Here is a 16,482-nt window from a genome sequence, read left to right as displayed (position 1 = left end):
TGACTTTTAGTAATAGTGTGCCTCTATTTTCAAGATGCCTAATGTAAAAAGAAAAAAAAAAAATAAATAATTTGGGCCTAGATGTAATAGGTTATCTATATCTTTACACAATTTCTGTTACATAAAAAATGCACAAAGTGAGACAATTGTATATGTCTTATTTAGTTTGATACCAAAACTAATTAGGTTTAGATCCTATCCAAGCCCAATTATCAAATTTTCTTTATTTTTATATTTTTATTTATTTGATGTTTTACTTTTATTACATTTATCTGTGTATATATATCATATATATTTATCTTATTTATTTATTTATTTTCAGTTTCTTTACTTTATCTATTTTAGTATATTTTCTTATTATTTATTTTATTTATTATCTTTATTATTGATTATTTTATTTTATTATTATTTATTAATTTTATTTGTTATCTTCAAGGTTGATTATCCTTAGCTTTAATTTATCTTATTATCTAATTATTTTTTTTTAAAAAAAAAGATAATTGAATAAAGAATGAATGGCTAAAAATCAAAGAGAAGTGGCCAGTGATAGAGTTGGAAATTGAGTTTTTTTATCTTCAAATGATAATTCATATTTTTTTGGAAATTGAATAAAAGGATTTTCTTAAAGATAAAACTAAGTGTTAATCTTGGTGATCAGATATACTTTTTTAAAATATCCAGTCTCAATTGAAACACCAATCAAGCTTGAACTTTCTCATATAAATAGACAGCAAATCACACAACAAGTAGAAAGAAATCAAAGCAATAAAAAAATTTAAGAAAAAAAAAGCAAAAAAAATAAAAAAAATTTCCAGTAAAAGGTTTTTTGGGAAATTTGAAAAGTTGTAAGTTTTATTCAACCAGTAGAAATCCAAGGGGCCTAGAATACTCGAATTGGTGATTTTTGGCTTTTTTTTTTACATTTTTTTGGAAATTTTAGATTTTTTTATAAAATTTTTGGGTCAATTTTGAAGTTTTGATGATTTTTCGACAAAAATCCTTAGATTCCAATGTGTTTTTCTAGAATCCAACGAAAAGTTCCATTGATGTTCATCCTTATTTAGAGAGACAAATATAAAAAAAAAGGAAGTGAGAGAAAGTTCAAAGGAATTTTGAAGAGAAAATTAAGTTTTGAAGCCTTAATATTACCTTAAAAATGGCAGCATTTTAAGATTAAGGAAGACTAGGATTTGTGAGTTCCATTTGCTCGACCCGATCCAATCAATACCTGACTTGAAAATTGGTTCCTAGCAAACATTGCCCCAAGCCAAGCCACAACCCAAGCCATTCCAACTAGTTTCCATTCTTGTAGCCAAGTTGTGAAACAAGCCAAGCTGAGCCATCCTGTTTTGGTAAATTTTTATTTGTTTTATTTTATTTTATAATTGATTTTAATTGGTAATTTTTTATTTTATTTATTTTAATTGATATTGTAGACACCCATTTTTGTTCGAGCCCAATTGGGCCCATTTTGGTTTGGGCCTAATTGGGTCTATCTTAGTCTAGATTCAACTGGACCCATTTTGGTCAAGCCCAACTAGGCCCATTACAACCCATTTTTGTCCAATTAGATACTTTTATTATTATTATTATTTTTTGTTTCCTTTTCTGCTCAATTTGTATGTGAATGGAGATCAGGATCACAAACCTTCAGGTCAACACAGAATCAAATTAATAGGATTGCTAAAAATTTGGACTTAAAATCTCATATGGACAAAATGCAATCCATGAATCAAGCTTGGGATTGATTCTGTCCGTTTCCTGAATTGATCATAGGCTGTTTATAAATTAGACCTATTCTACAAAGCAAAGACACAGAGAGATAGAGAAAAATAGAGTGAAAATCACTGAAAGTAGGTTTGGGAAATTCTCAGGCAGAAAATGGTGTTGGAATTTGATCTTGGGGTTTTGGGAGTTAACTTATGGTTCTGGGAGTGAATTCAGGTTTTTAGAGGTGAATTTAGGATTGTAGAAAGTTTGGAAGGCTTAGAACTATCAAGAAATTTTCTTGGATTTTTTTTTAAAATTTTTTGTGTTTTTTTGGGTTTTTTGAAGAACTTTTAATTTTTAGATGGAATTTTCTTACAAAGGTTGAAGTTTTCGGCAAGATTCTGACAAGATTTCCAAAATCCAGTAGGTTTTCCAAAAACCAGTGGGTTTTCCAAAAACCAGTGGGTTTTCCAATTTTTGGGTGAATTTTTTGATGAAGTTTCCAAAAATCGATGAGTTTTTCAATTTTCAGTTGAACTTTTCGATGGGTTTTATAGAGAGAGGTCAGAGGATTTAGGGGTAAAGAGAGAGAGGCTCTAGAATTTTTGAGGAAAAATGTAGAAGGGTGTTTTTTATACCACTCCAGAATTACACCATTTTGGTAAGCCAGGATCCGCACGTCAACCGAAGACCCAGGCATTGACCCGTGTCTTGACCCGACCCGATTGTAGGTTTTTCCTTTTTCATTTTTTTTTTATTTTTTGATTTTTATTTTATTTTATTTTCACCCATATTTTTATTTTCTAGTTTATTTAAAAAATAAAAACAAAAGGCAAAAAACAAAAAATTATTCTGTCATTTCTTAAAAAGAAAAAGACTTTAAAAAAAAAAAAAAGAGAAAAAGGAAAAGGATAAATTTTTCTAAGGAAAAAAAAAACAAAAAAGGGAAAAAAAAATCAATAATTCATTAAATTATTTGGTAAATTATAAAATGAGCAAGGCTTGGATAATTCGAAATCAAACTGGTACCATCCCTTGGATAGGCACTTTGCGAGTGCTACAACTTTTCCTATGCATAAACGACTTTCAAACCTAACTTCTATTTTACAAATCAGCTTTAATCAGGTGGCCAATCACACCTAACAAAAAAGATTGGTGGTGACTCCCTTTCATTCCAAGTCTAGCGATAGGTCCACGGATCTATACGTTATAATAGATATTTCTAAAAAAAGAATTTTTCAAAATAAACTTATGATTCCTATCAAACTGCTAAAAATTTTTCATAGGTTTAGAAATTTTAAATTATGAATTCTACCAAACTATTGAAAATTTTCATAATGAAATTTTATGAAAAATAAATTATTTTTCAATCCTACCAAACAATCGAAGAATTTAAATCTCAAGTCAAACTTTACCAAACTATTGGAAGATTTAATTTTTAATGTCATGAAAATGTTTTCAAATAAAATATCCCACCAAACTATTGGGAATATGCATCAAAATCGAATCCTACCAAATTATTATAGGATTTTATTTTTTATGATTAATTCCTTAAAAACTATGTTAATGAATCCGATGACTGAACCTCTTCAGAGTAGGACACTAACCTCGATGAATACTCTTGAGGTAAAGAAATTAACTTAAATTGCTACCAAACTATTGGAGTAATTTTAAGATTAATTTTCAATAATTAAATTATATGGTAAATTACAAAAATGTTTTAAACTTTGGATAATACAAAATCAAACTAGTACCATTCTTTGGGTAGGCTTTGTGAGGGTGTTATAACATTTCTTACACATAACTATTTCCAGATCTAGATCTGGTTTCATGAACTAGAATCTGTTATTTAAAAATACTCAAGTCAAGCTTGAGACTTCTCTTTGAAATGGGATAGATTCAGTGGCCAATCACACCTAAACAAAAAATATTGGTGGTGACTTCTAAGTCTATATCTAGCAATAAGTCTATAGATTTATACATTATAACAACTTTCAAACACAAATAAAATAACTTCAAGGTATGCTGCAAATGTCACTTTCCTTAGAGCTTATTTTGTTTCAACTAGTTATAGCATGTAAAAGAGGTTCCAAAATACCTGCAAGATATAATGAAGTCATGTTTGTTTTTACTTTGCATATTAAAACAAATTATTGAATAGCCCTTGGTAAAAACAAAAGTACCTTGTCTTCAACAAGGTTTTTGGTAGCAAACAATGCTAAAGAAACTTGCCTTTAATTGAAAAAGGATTGAGAGAAAGAATAGAGTTATTATAAATTAAATTGTGTCATATGAACTAACATCAATCTCTATTTATAGAGACTGAATATTAAGGTTGTGACTTTTTGATTGTTTTGTTTCAATCAAAGATCACTTCTTTTTATTAAACATATGTCTCTTTAAAACATTATAGACATATTTGTTCATTTGAATAATCAAACTTTTTATATAAAGAGAAACCATTTTTAGGTTTTTGGAAATTGTAACTTTTCACGTAAAGCAGTATAGATACTTTTGTCCATGACAATTCAATCGTGTTTGATTTTTATTTTTGATTTAGACATATAAAAGTCATATTGTTGCAATGCGAAATGAATGGCAAGAAAGAGAAATAGATTAGCGGTATACATAAGACATGGAAATGGATGTCCATATAAAGTGGAAAGCGAAAAGCTTAAAAGGCAAATGTATATAGATCACTTGACTGCTCAGATCTACAAAGTAGTAAGAAAAGCAAGAGAAAAGGTTGAGAAAGCATAAGCTCAGCAACAAAAAGCCATTCCAACCAACAAATATAGTCAATGTTTGTTGAACTTCTTGAATGAAGCCAATGAGCAATATGAATACGTTAAATGTTTTAAAAATATTTTTATGGATTTAATTCAAGAATGTTAGATGATATGCAATCTTAAGTACTTTGGAATCAATGAAAGATCCTGTTATTTGAAATGTTTAAAAGTGAGTATCCCCCAAAAAATACATCCATAATATGCATGTAACTAATTTTTCAAGCTAACCTAAGAAAAAGGATGATGGTTGTAAATATGCTCTCATCGAACCTTTGAGGCAAAAAAAGAACTCTTAAAAAAATCCTACCTAAATATTAGAGGATTTTAACCCTTTACAGAAAACAATAATAACTTAATATTACGTGTTTAAACATTTTCTAATGCATCTATGCCATGCATCTATAACATGTATATGATTCATTCTTAAGCTAGCCTAAGAAAAGAAATGATGGTTATAGATATACTTTTATAAAATCGTAGAGGCAAAAAATATCTCTTTAAGAATCTTACCTAGATATAAAAAGATTTTAAGGAATCTTTTTTATGGCAAATAACAATTATATCATACCATGTGTTTTTAACTTATAGTAATTAATAAAAGGTTTAAGGATAACTTGACCTAAGAATCCAAATCAATCCGTCTCTCATACATTAGTTCCAGATCTTTCCTCGAAGAATTTCCAACAAAAAACAAAGAACAAGATAAATTATAAGTCAATAATGTACCATTTTTTTTCTTATTATAACATTTATTTGAACATAATTTCTTATGTTATCAATTTATAAATTCAAAAGAAATTATGATTTGTTGTTGTGTTTTAACCTAATTTTTTATATTTCAATATTAAAATAATTCAAAAAAAAAATCCATGGCAACACGTAGGATGTAATCTTATATAAATTTATATATTTATATTTATATTTATATGAAGGTTTTGTTAAAAAAAAAAATAGACCTATAACTTTTTATAGAAAGAACCCTTAACTTGGAACAATGCAAATATTTTTCTTATTTCTTAATTAGTAGTATGATGTACTAATCAAATTAAATGGCCAAGGATTGAATATGGAAATGAATAATATATGAATCATTATTATTCGCTATCCTAATGTTCTATACCGCCACAGTAATTTTATTTTTACTGTTTTTTTTTTCTTAAATAACAAATACACTTTTATTTAATTTTAATTTAGAGAATTTTACAAATTTTTTGTTACGTTTATATATAGAACATTGTATATAAATATATACACACATTCAAGGAGACTAGAAAAATTAAGTTTGAACTTAATTTTTTATTAAAAGATCAGTAACAATGTGATATTAATTTTGAATTGTTATAATTTTTCGTATTTAATTAATTAGTTACAACTTAATATTAAAATGCATCTATTATAACATATATATATATATATATATATATAAACTTCTTATTTATCATTGAGACAATGGCGTCATAGATTATCCTCCAGGAATTTTTTTGATGGCCAATAATCCAGGGGAAATTGAATATCATAAATTATAGACTTTTCTGGGCAAAAAAAAAAAATTTATAGACTTTAAACATATCACCAAAGAAAAGTTTATATAAGTAATACCGATTCTTAGGTATTAATTTAAGGTTTTGGGATGTAATTTATACATTCATAGATACTCCATGGTGGAACATAACAATTCTCACGTCTTTAATTACAATTTCTAATTCTTCTCTTTTTAATTTCCTCTTAGATTTATTTATTTATTTATTTAATTGAGAATTGAGAATTGAAATTTTACCACCTTGGTCTTTAAACAAAGAACTCCTACATATTAAAAAATTACTATTTATACTTGAGTTATTAAAATTTGAAGTCTAATAAGTAAAATTAAAAATTTAGTCTGTAATAGTCCACATATGACTATTAAAAAAAATTGCTTTTCTTTAGATTGTAAAATAAGTTTTAAAAATTAATTCTGAATTTAATTTATTTGATTCGTATAATTACTTTTAAAAGTGATATCCAACAAATCTAAATCTCTTCTCATATTCAAGCTGTAGCCTCCTTTGTATAAAATAATTTTAGGAGACATGAATCCTAGGCCGCCGCTTTTAAGGCTGTTTAAATGAAATAAACAACAATTTTAGTAGGACAGTAACTCGTCCCATTGAAATTGGAATCCACACAAGATATCTAAGAGTTCCCCGGAAATCCAATTCATCTCTTTCCCAATCTGTTGAATCGCCACAAATTCCTTTAAACTGTTCTTAAAATGAATATAAACATACATAAAAAACACATGCTTATGCATTGCATGCACAAATCAATGTATAACAAGAGGCAATTTTGTGGCGTTATTGATGGAGTTTGGTTTAAGCGACGGATTTCCCAAGCTTCAACAGGGAATGATGTGCATCAAAGAATCCGAATATATGAAACCGAAAGAACATGCTCGGAGCAAACGAGAATATTAAAATCACGAACACTCAGGTTTGTCGTCTTCCTTTGGGGGGCTACACGAATCTTTTCGTGTTTAAATTCGAATATGATCTCAGCAGATTTCAATGTATGGAGATACGGCTTTTTCAGCTCTAGAACTAGCTTCAGCATCTTTGACATTTTCTGTATCTTTCTTTCTCCTCGTGTTTTCGCCAATTTGGCCTCAAACCATTTTACCCACTTCAGCTCCGGAGGTTAGATACCAATTCTGAACTTATTACTGGCTTTTTCTATTTTTATTTTGCTTTCTAGTTTCTATTTGGAGCATAAATAATAAAATCAATATAGAACCAATGTGTTTGTATTTGTTGGCGAGATAGAATGTTTGATTTCTTACCTTGTGGTGGTCATGCCTTGCTTCATCATGGCATTACGGGAATGCTTCACACACTGTGTTCCAAGTTGTTCATGCCTTACCATACTCTCCATTCTTTATATTTGTAAGAGTTGTTTCCATGGAAGTTTTCATGCACACATGTTTTTAATCAGACAAGATTGTCACTTCTAGTTTTTGTTCAGGCATTTTTGTTTTTAGGCCAACTATTTACTCCCACTAAAAAAAATTTCTTTTCTGTATAGACACAAAATTGTGGTTTTTGAAGACCACCTTGCCGAACAACTCTATGAAAACAGGTTTTTGGTGTTTGATTTGTTGTTGAGATGCTTAGAATAACCAGGCTGCAGTATTTATTAAAGTAAATTGATTAATATTCTTAATAGTAGCAGTGATGCACCTAGTTATCATCAGGTTTTATTGCATATTGGACTTTCTTCCTGATAAATTTCTATTATGCACCTTTTTCCCTTGGTCTCTGGCAAATGACTAAGAGCTACAATATTTTTTTTTTTGGGGGTAAAGAGAAGAATTGTCATCTCAACTGTGTCTTCAATTTCTCTGTCCTGCATTCTGTCGTGTGTGAGGTTATATAGGTTTTCATCTTTAGCAGAATAGACAAGAAGATGCATAAGAGCATTATTTCAACCCTCAAGTCTCTATTGTTAATCTTCTCCAAAGTTCAGGACTTTATTTGATATATAGTTGCACCGTGGTTCTCCGCTGAAGTTGGAAATTAGTTATGTATAGAAGTTGGACAAGATCTGTTTCTTGAATTTAAACGTCATTGCTCGTACAAGGTCTCAACTTCTTGAAAATGGACCAAGGAAAATCAATAGAAGATCAATTCTCCAAGCTGCATCCATGCCTCCCTGTAAACACAAGTATTGGGATCATAGGAGCTGGTCCTAGTGGCATATCTGCTGCCTATGCGCTAATCAAGCTTGGTTATAATAATGTAACCATATTAGAGAAGCATCATACAGTAGGTGGAATGTGTGAATCAGTTGAAATAGAAGGTACAAAATGAACCAAAATGAGCTTTTTTCTTTTTACAGTTTAATGTTCTGTATGTCATAGTAGTGCCATATGTCAACCTGCAGGAAAGGTCTATGATTTAGGTGGCCAAGTTCTTGCTGCAAACAGTGCACCAGTCATATTTCACTTGGCAAGAGAGATTGGGTCTGAATTGGAAGAAATGGAGTCCCACAAGCTTGCCCTTATTGAAAGTTCTACAGGGAAGTATCACGATATTAAAGCTGCGGATGATTATGTCTCTATGATCGCACTGACGTTAGAACTTCAGGTCGGTTGCTACTTTCATTGCTGTTTTTGGACTTTTATATCAGTAGTCAGATTAAGAATCCATTTTACTTTTCACAGGATAAGGCGAAGGCTTCAAATCGAATTGGTGTACATGCTGTGAGCGACTTAGCTGCCGATTTGACACCAACTTATCTCAAGGATCATGGATTTAAATCTGTTCCACAATCTGTGGCTTATGGATACACTGCTTCTGGTTATGGATTCGTTCAAGACATGCCTTATGCCTACATTCATGAGTTCACCAGAACTTCAATGGCCGGAAAAATACGACGTTTTAAAGGTGGATACACAAGTTTTTGGAAGAAGATCAGTAAATCTCTTCCAGTTAAAGTCCTTTGTAACACTGAAGTAATAGCAATAAAACGTAATGCTCTTGGCGTCAGTATTGATGTGAAGAACATTAAAGGGGATTCTGAAGTTATGGAGTTCGATAAGATTATCATGTCAGGTGCCTTTCCTTTCAAGAATGGGAAAACATATAGATCACCAGTTCTAAATCATACAGGTTCGTGAAAGGCTTTAGCTTGCTTTTTTTTTTATTTCCCTCCTTTCACTTTGTTTTCTCCCCTTCCCACAAGATGCTCAACCAGGTATTTTTGCTACAGAAAATGAAACCGAAGTAGTGGATTTGAATGATCTTGAAATGGAGTTATTCAGTAAAGTAATGACAATTGACTACTACACTACAGTCTTGAAAATAAAAGGGCTAGAAGATATTCCTGTCGGTTTTTATTACTTTGGTGAATATATGGACGATCCTGCTACAATTGGACATCCTGTTGCAATGCAGAGATTCTTTGCTGATGCTGACATTTTCTTGTTCTGGTCATATGGCAACTTCCGGGATATTCAGGGAGCAACTGTCTGTGAGCTTGCAATAAAGGAAGTTGAAACAATGGGAGGAGCAGTTGAGCAGGTGGTTTTACAACGACGATTTAAGTATTTCCCTCATGTTTCTAGTCAAGGTATGCTAAAGCATCCGCTGCTGCTAGATCATTGAACTATGCCAGATGGATGCTGATATTTTAATTTTACTACAGATATGAAGGATGGATTTTATGAGCGCTTCGAGTCTGAACTTCAAGGTAAGAGGAATACTTACTACGTTGGTGGGCTTATGGCATTTGAGCTAACAGAGAGGAATTCTTCTTATGCAATTGCCCTAATCTGCAAGCACTTTGCAAATAACAATTCTTCACTAGTGTTTCCTTATGTTAAGGTAATATAGTTGTTACTTGCTTGAGGTAATTGATGATAGCTTAGGAAATTTATTTTCTGAATTTTTTGCTTAAAATCAGAGATCCAAAACCAGAACTTGACTTATAATGTGATTTTTTTTTTTTTTTTGTGCAGAGTTTATTTCCATTGCAATCAGACAGTGGGAATAGGAATCCTAAAGAATTTGGTGAACATCCTGGAGTGGAATTCCCTGATCTTTCTACACTTGATGGCTATTTGAAGCACTGGGGAACTCATGAAGTCACTCAAAGCAAAACGCTTTACACCTGGATTAATGAAGAAGGGGCAGCAGTATGCCGAAGGACTTATGCCGAACTTCATGCTAATGCTTCTTTCATCGCTCGCAAGATCTTGACAAGCAGAAAACCAATCATCAGGCCCGGTGACAGGGTTCTATTAGTCTATGTTCCTGGTCTGGACTTCATTGATGCATTTTTTGGTTGCTTAAGAGCAAATGTGTTACCAGTTCCAGTTCTTCCTCCAGATCCTCTACAAAGAGGCGGACAAGCGCTTTTGAAGATTGAAAATATTACTAAATCATGTGGTGCAGTGGCAATATTATCAACTATTGTCTATCACTCAACAGTTCGGGCTGGCTTGGTGAAGAATATGATCTCATTGACTGGCAAAAATGGCAAATCTTCAGCTAAGTGGCCTAACCTTGCTTGGTTGCACACAGATTCATGGATCAAGAACTTTAACAAAGTTCTTCCAAATGACACAGCTGATCAACCCGAACCTCAACCAAATGATCTGAGCTTTTTGCAATTCACATCCGGGTCCACTGGTGATGCTAAAGGGGTCATGATTACTCATGGTGGGCTCGTTCATAATGTGAAGTTGATGCGAAAGAGATACAAGAGCACCTCAAAGACAGTTTTAGTCAGTTGGCTTCCTCAATACCATGACATGGGGCTAATCGGGGGACTTTTTACTGCTATGGTTAGTGGTGGATCGGCGATACTGTTTTCCCCAATTACATTCATCAGAAACCCCCTCATGTGGCTTCAGACCATGAGCAAATACCAGGCAACTCACAGTGCTGGCCCAAGTTTTGCTTTTGAGCTATTGGCTAGAAGACTTGAGTCTGATAAGGATAAGGCTTGGAACTATGATCTTTCTTCCCTTATTTTCCTAATGGTAGCTGCTGAACCAGTAAGGCAGACGACTCTGACAAGATTTATTGAGCTCACTCATCCATTTGGCCTTTCTCAAAAGGTGATGGCACCTGGTTATGGCTTGGCTGAAAATTGTGTCTTTGTCAGTTGTGCATACGGAGAAGGGAAGCCTATCTTGGTTGATTGGCAGGGAAGAGTGTGTTGTGGTTATGTTGATTCAGATAATCAAGATGTTGACATCCGAATAATTGATCCAGAGACTGGAGTAGAGCTTGAAGAAACTGGAAAAGAAGGAGAGATATGGATTAGTAGTCCAAGTGCTGGCATTGGGTATTGGGGTAAGGAGGAATATAGCCATCAAACTTTCAGAAATGAGCTTAAAAATCACACTGGAAGAAAATACACTAGAACTGGAGACTTGGGACGAATCATTGATGGAAAATTGTTCATCACTGGAAGAATCAAGGATCTAATAATTGTAGCAGGAAGGAATATTTACTCAGCCGATGTAGAAAAGACGGTTGAGAGCTCATCTGAACTTTTACGGCCTGGTTGTTGCGCTGTCATTGGTGTTCCAGAGGAAGTCCTGTCAGAAAAAGGAATTTCAGTTCCAGATGGTTCTGACCATGTTGGCCTTGTTGTAATTGCAGAAGTTAGAGATGGAAAACCTGTTGATAAGGACGTCATTGAACAACTTAAAACACGTGTTGCAGAAGAACACGGTGTTAATGTTGCTGCCATCAAACTGATCAAGCCCAAGACTATCAGTAAAACAACATCAGGAAAGATCAAGAGATTTGATTGCCTTAAACAATTTACTGAGGGAACTTTGAATATAGTCCCAGAACCGATCTTTTCAAAGAGAACTTTGGTCCGGTCATTCACTTCTGGTACTTGTGCAGAAGGAAGAACACCTCGTCAGCTTCTCAGTTCTCCTTTACCGAGTCCAAAATTGAGAAACAAAGACATTATAGAATTTCTTAAAGACCTGGTCTCCGAGCTAACTGGGATCCCCACCAAGAATATTTCTGCTACTGAGAGCCTTGTCTCATACGGAATTGATTCAATTGGTGTAGTCAGAGCAGCTCAAAAACTTTCAGATTTTCTAGGCGTGCCAGTTGGAGCAGTAGATATCTTCACAGCAACCTGCATTGCAGACTTGGCAAACTTCTCAGAGAATCTTATAGCAAGGTCTAAACCTGAACTTACGACAACTTCATCCCTTCGTCCTGAACCTGATCTCGACTCTGATGAGTTTCTTGTGGAGGTTTCCATATATCGTCAAGCAGGCATCTGGTTTTTACAGTTTCTGGCTCTTATCTTTGTGTCTTTCATGTTGAATGCGCCTGCATATTTATCAATTTCTGCATTCATGACTTTCACCTCAGTGAGCCATACAACAATAGATGGAATGCAGTGGCTAGCTTATTTGATATATTTGGCTTTAGCACCACTTGTTTGGATCCTCTGCATAGCTTCAACTTGCATATGCATTGCTCTATTTGGAAATCCTTTCTTGAGACCAAACTACGCCCTCATCCATGAAGTTTCCGTATGGTCAATTGATTTTGTTAAGTGGTGGGCACTTTACAAGGTCCAACAAATAGCCTCGAAAGTTCTTGCAGAGCATTTGAGAGGAACAGTGTTCTTAAATTACTGGTTTCAGATGCTTGGAGCAAAATTTGGGTCATCAGTTTTGCTAGATACTGTTGATATTACAGACCCATCCTTAGTTTCTATTGGAGATGGAGCCGTGCTTGCAGAAGGGGCATTAATTCAAAGCCATGAGGTGAAGAATGGAATATTAAGCTTCCAGTCCATTAGAATTGGACGGAATTCATCAGTTGGGCCATATGCAGTGATCCAAAAGGGAAGCGTTTTGGGAGAAGAAGCTGAAGTACTGCCCCTGCAAAAGAGTGAAGGAGGCACACCCATAATCAGATCGGCTAAGGCTAACAACGTCCAACAAGTAAGTACTTAGCACTTTCAGATCTCCGGGTTTATGTTTCTAATCGAAAATAACATAGCTCATGATCAAGACATGTAGAAGTTACCATGACTGCAAAAGAAATATTATTGCATTAAACTGTTACGAATTCTTTTATTTAATTTTAGTTTTTATTGTTGCAACTTTCATCATTTACAAAATACATATGATGCAATTGTTTTCTTAATCAAAATTTATACGAGAAATACAGTATCTTGCACATATCTTTCATTTTTAGAAAAATATCTTGTCTTCAAAGACGACAATGATTTTCCTGTTGTTTCCTAAATCACTAAAATAACCAGCCCGACACACAAAGAGTGGAGAATTGGAGATGGATACTTGGAAGGATGGGTGGAAAAGATAGGAGTATAGGACTATCATAAATATTGAACTCAACACATAGAGCTTAGACAGAGTTTCTGCTACAAGCAAACAGCTTTTAACAAACTTAGCATTTTAGTAAAATGATCTAATTAATTGGAACTTCTTTCTTTTTTGCTGGCATAAGTTGGAAACTGATCATAGATTATTTTCTACCATGGTTTCAGAGTACAATGGTGTCAAATGCTATGCCAAATAAGACCATGTTCCACTTCATGGGCATCTACCTGGTCGGTCTCGTTAGCAGTTTCTCAGCCGCTATTCTGTACTTCCTGTATATCTGGCTCTCTAAACGTCCTCCTTCTCTTCAACACTTCGCGTTTCTTTGCATATCGGGAGCCTTGCATTGGATTCCTTTTACGGTTACTGCATATGTTACCATGTTTGATTGCGTCACTTTGAATCCAGCAAGCTTTGCCATCTCGGTTGCCGTTGCTTACTTAGTTCATGGCCTGATACTCAGTTTCCTTACATGCGCTTTGACCCATCTGCTTACTGAGAAACAGCAGTCAAAGCAATCTCATGTCAAGATATTCCTTAGACACCGAATTACCATTGCCTGCCACCTTAGATTTGCCAAGCTTCTCTCTGGAACTGAAACTTTTTGTATGTACTTACGGCTTTTGGGTGCAAAGGTTGGGAAACATTGTTCAATCAGAGCTATCAACCCAGTTTCAGATCCAGAACTGGTAAAAATCGGTGCTGGTGTTCATCTTGGTGACTTTAGCAGAATCATTACAGGATTCTATTCCCGTAGTGGTTTCATTCGCAAGAAAGTTGAGGTGCAAGAAAATTCAGTTGTTGGGAGTCAAACCCTAGTACTCCCTGGCTCCTCGGTTGAAAAGGATGTAATCCTTGGTGCACTTTCAGTGGCTCCAGAAAACTCAGTTCTCCAAAGAGGTGGTGTTTATGTTGGATCTCAAACTCCAATCATTGTCAAGAACACCAAGCATGCTTTAGATGATCGGATAGAAGAAATGGACGTGAAATATAAGAAAATAGTAGGAAATCTTGCCGCAAGTTTAGCTGCTACAACTTTGAAGGTTAAATCAAGATATTTTCATCGAATTGGTGTTGGAGGGAATGGCTACTTGAAAATAAATGACAAGATTGAAGGCTTTCCAGATCACAAGATTTTCCACCCTGGAAAGTCCTATCGTGTCGTGGTTAGACATAGCAATAGCTTGAGTGCTGATGATGATGCAAGGATAGATGCCCGTGGTGCTGCCGTGAGAATACTTTCAGGTGAGGTTGGTGATAACCCCCCATTCCTTGACTTAACACTTAAAACTGGCAAGGCATTCTATGCTCGCACTATAGCCGATTTTGCAACATGGCTTGTGTGTGGGCTTGCTGCAAGAGAAGAGCACGTGAAGCGAGTCCCACATGTCCGCGATGCAGTGTGGATGTCCCTTCGCCAAGCTAACTCATATGCAGAGCTGCATTACTACTCAAATTTTGTTAGGCTGCTTCGGTTCCCAGATGGAGAGGAAAGGTATGTGAAATTCAAGTTGAGACCTTTTGATGAAAGTATCAGTGAGGATTCTGGGAAGGTGGAACCTACTGGGATTCTCCCACCAGAAACAGGTGCAATTCCAAGGGATGAAAAAGACACCCGCCCCTTACTTTTCCTTGCTGAAGATTTCCACCGCCGCGTAAATTCTGATGGTGTTCGCTACATCTTCCAGCTACAAGTCCGGCCAGTTCCACAGGATGAAGCCACACGTGAAATTGCACTTGACTGCACCAAACCATGGGATGAGACTGAGTTCCCATATTTCAATGTGGGTGAGATTAATATTGAACAAAATCTCACTGCGGAAGAAGCAGAAGCACTAGAGTTTAATCCTTTTCTCAAATGCCATGAGGTTGATGTCATTCGGGCTTCGGCATCCTCTCAAAGTGCTTCTATTGATCATGGTCGTTCTCTGATCTATGAGATTTGCCAGCGCTTGCGAAACAAGGAACCACTTCCTGAGGCCTGGAAGGTCTTTCTTGAGCAATCTGATGTAAAAGTAGATCTTTCAGGCTGTCCAATAGCAGCAGTATTGGAGAAAAAGGACACAGGGAAAGTGACCTTAGAAAGAAAGTGGTATCAAACGTCGTGGGCGATTTTTGTCCAACCATTTTTACAAACTGTGATTCCTTATTTCCTTCTTGGGTTAGCTATCTTTGCACCTTTAAGTTATGTTCTTCACACGAAGGGGTCAAAGAAATTCCCACTTCATTGGTTGCTTCCTTTGCTTTGGGTTTCTTCAGGACTTGTTGCTGCATTAACTTGTGTTGTGGCCAAATGGGTTCTTGTGGGAAAGAAGAATGAAGGTGAAACAGTACAGATTTGGAGTAAAGGAGTCTTCATGGACACCGTCTGGCAAGCTTTTAGAATACTGGTCGGGGACTATTTCATGGACATGACTAGTGGATCTATTTTATTTGTGCTATGGATGAAGCTAATGGGCTCAGAAATTGAACTAGACCAAGGGATTTATGTGGATAGCATGGGAGCTTTACTGAATCCTGAAATGGTGGAGATTGAGAGAGGAGGATGTGTAGGAAGAGAAGCTTTGCTGTTTGGACACGTATATGAAGGTGAAGGTGGCAAAGTTAAGTTTGGGAAAATCAGAATTGGTGAAGGCGGGTTTATAGGAAGTAGAGCAGTGGTCATGCCTGGGGTGAGAGTGGAGAGTGGAGGGAGTATCAGTGCTCTCTCCCTTGCCATGAAAGAGGAGATTGTTAAGTCAAGGTAAGGATTTCTTCATCATTGGCCACTTGTCACTTTTTTTGTGGCAAAAGTGACACGCCCTCTCAGCTTATAATGTAATGCAAATTTGCTGGTCTTTCTCAATAAATCAAGATAATTTACTGGTGAAACACACAACCTCTCTGTCTCTGGAGCTCCTGTAGAATCCAGAAAATAAAACAGCTCCGTCCATTAAAAGCCTAATACCAATGGTTTATACACAGTTTCTATGTACCATTAACTTTTGATATCAAATAAATCTTTTCATTCCCACTGGTAGTTGGCATGTTGTGATTTCTATATCCTTTTCCCACAATGAAATGGAGCACTTCTGGCTCTAATTATTGAAAGTTGAGTAGCATTCCAAGTATCAAAAA

At 34.8% G+C, this 16,482-nt stretch overlaps 2 protein-coding genes across 2 annotated transcripts; both read left to right on the top strand.

The window, feature by feature from the left end:
• The first annotated feature begins 8,128 nt into the window (after nt 1–8,128).
• LOC149518422 (uncharacterized) lies at nt 8,129–10,036 on the top strand. The gene is made up of 4 exons (XM_089761563.1): nt 8,129–8,330; nt 8,415–8,553; nt 8,595–9,142; nt 9,243–10,036. The coding sequence occupies exons 1-4, from the start codon at nt 8,129–8,131 to the stop codon at nt 9,635–9,637; spliced, it is 1,284 nt and encodes a 427-aa protein (XP_089617689.1). The 3' UTR covers nt 9,638–10,036.
• LOC111284808 (uncharacterized) lies at nt 9,680–16,341 on the top strand. The gene is made up of 3 exons (XM_022873770.2): nt 9,680–9,856; nt 9,973–12,963; nt 13,533–16,341. Exons 1-3 carry the CDS (start codon nt 9,680–9,682, stop codon nt 16,110–16,112), a joined length of 5,748 nt encoding a protein of 1,915 aa, XP_022729505.2. The 3' UTR covers nt 16,113–16,341.
• The last annotated feature ends 141 nt before the right edge of the window (nt 16,342–16,482 follow it).

Source organism: Durio zibethinus, chromosome 6, assembly GCF_047325235.1.
Source record: "Durio zibethinus cultivar Kanyao isolate XHJ-2024 chromosome 6, ASM4732523v1, whole genome shotgun sequence".
Lineage (NCBI taxonomy): Eukaryota > Viridiplantae > Streptophyta > Magnoliopsida > Malvales > Malvaceae > Durio > Durio zibethinus.
This window is presented reverse-complemented; position numbering and strand designations above follow the sequence as displayed.

Bases quoted from the DNA above. Each gene is read 5' to 3' on its own strand.
- LOC149518422 (XM_089761563.1), top strand. From the start codon at position 8,129: ATGGACCAAGGAAAATCAATAGAAGATCAATTCTCCAAGCTGCATCCA. The intron at 8,331-8,414 runs GTACAAAATGAA...GTCAACCTGCAG, and splicing joins TGAATCAGTTGAAATAGAAG to GAAAGGTCTATGATTTAGGT. The intron at 9,143-9,242 runs GTTCGTGAAAGG...TTTTTGCTACAG, and splicing joins ACCAGTTCTAAATCATACAG to AAAATGAAACCGAAGTAGTG.
- LOC111284808 (XM_022873770.2), top strand. From the start codon at position 9,680: ATGAAGGATGGATTTTATGAGCGCTTCGAGTCTGAACTTCAAGGTAAG. The intron at 9,857-9,972 runs GTAATATAGTTG...TAATGTGATTTT, and splicing joins TAGTGTTTCCTTATGTTAAG to TTTTTTTTTTTTGTGCAGAG. The intron at 12,964-13,532 runs GTAAGTACTTAG...CCATGGTTTCAG, and splicing joins AGGCTAACAACGTCCAACAA to AGTACAATGGTGTCAAATGC.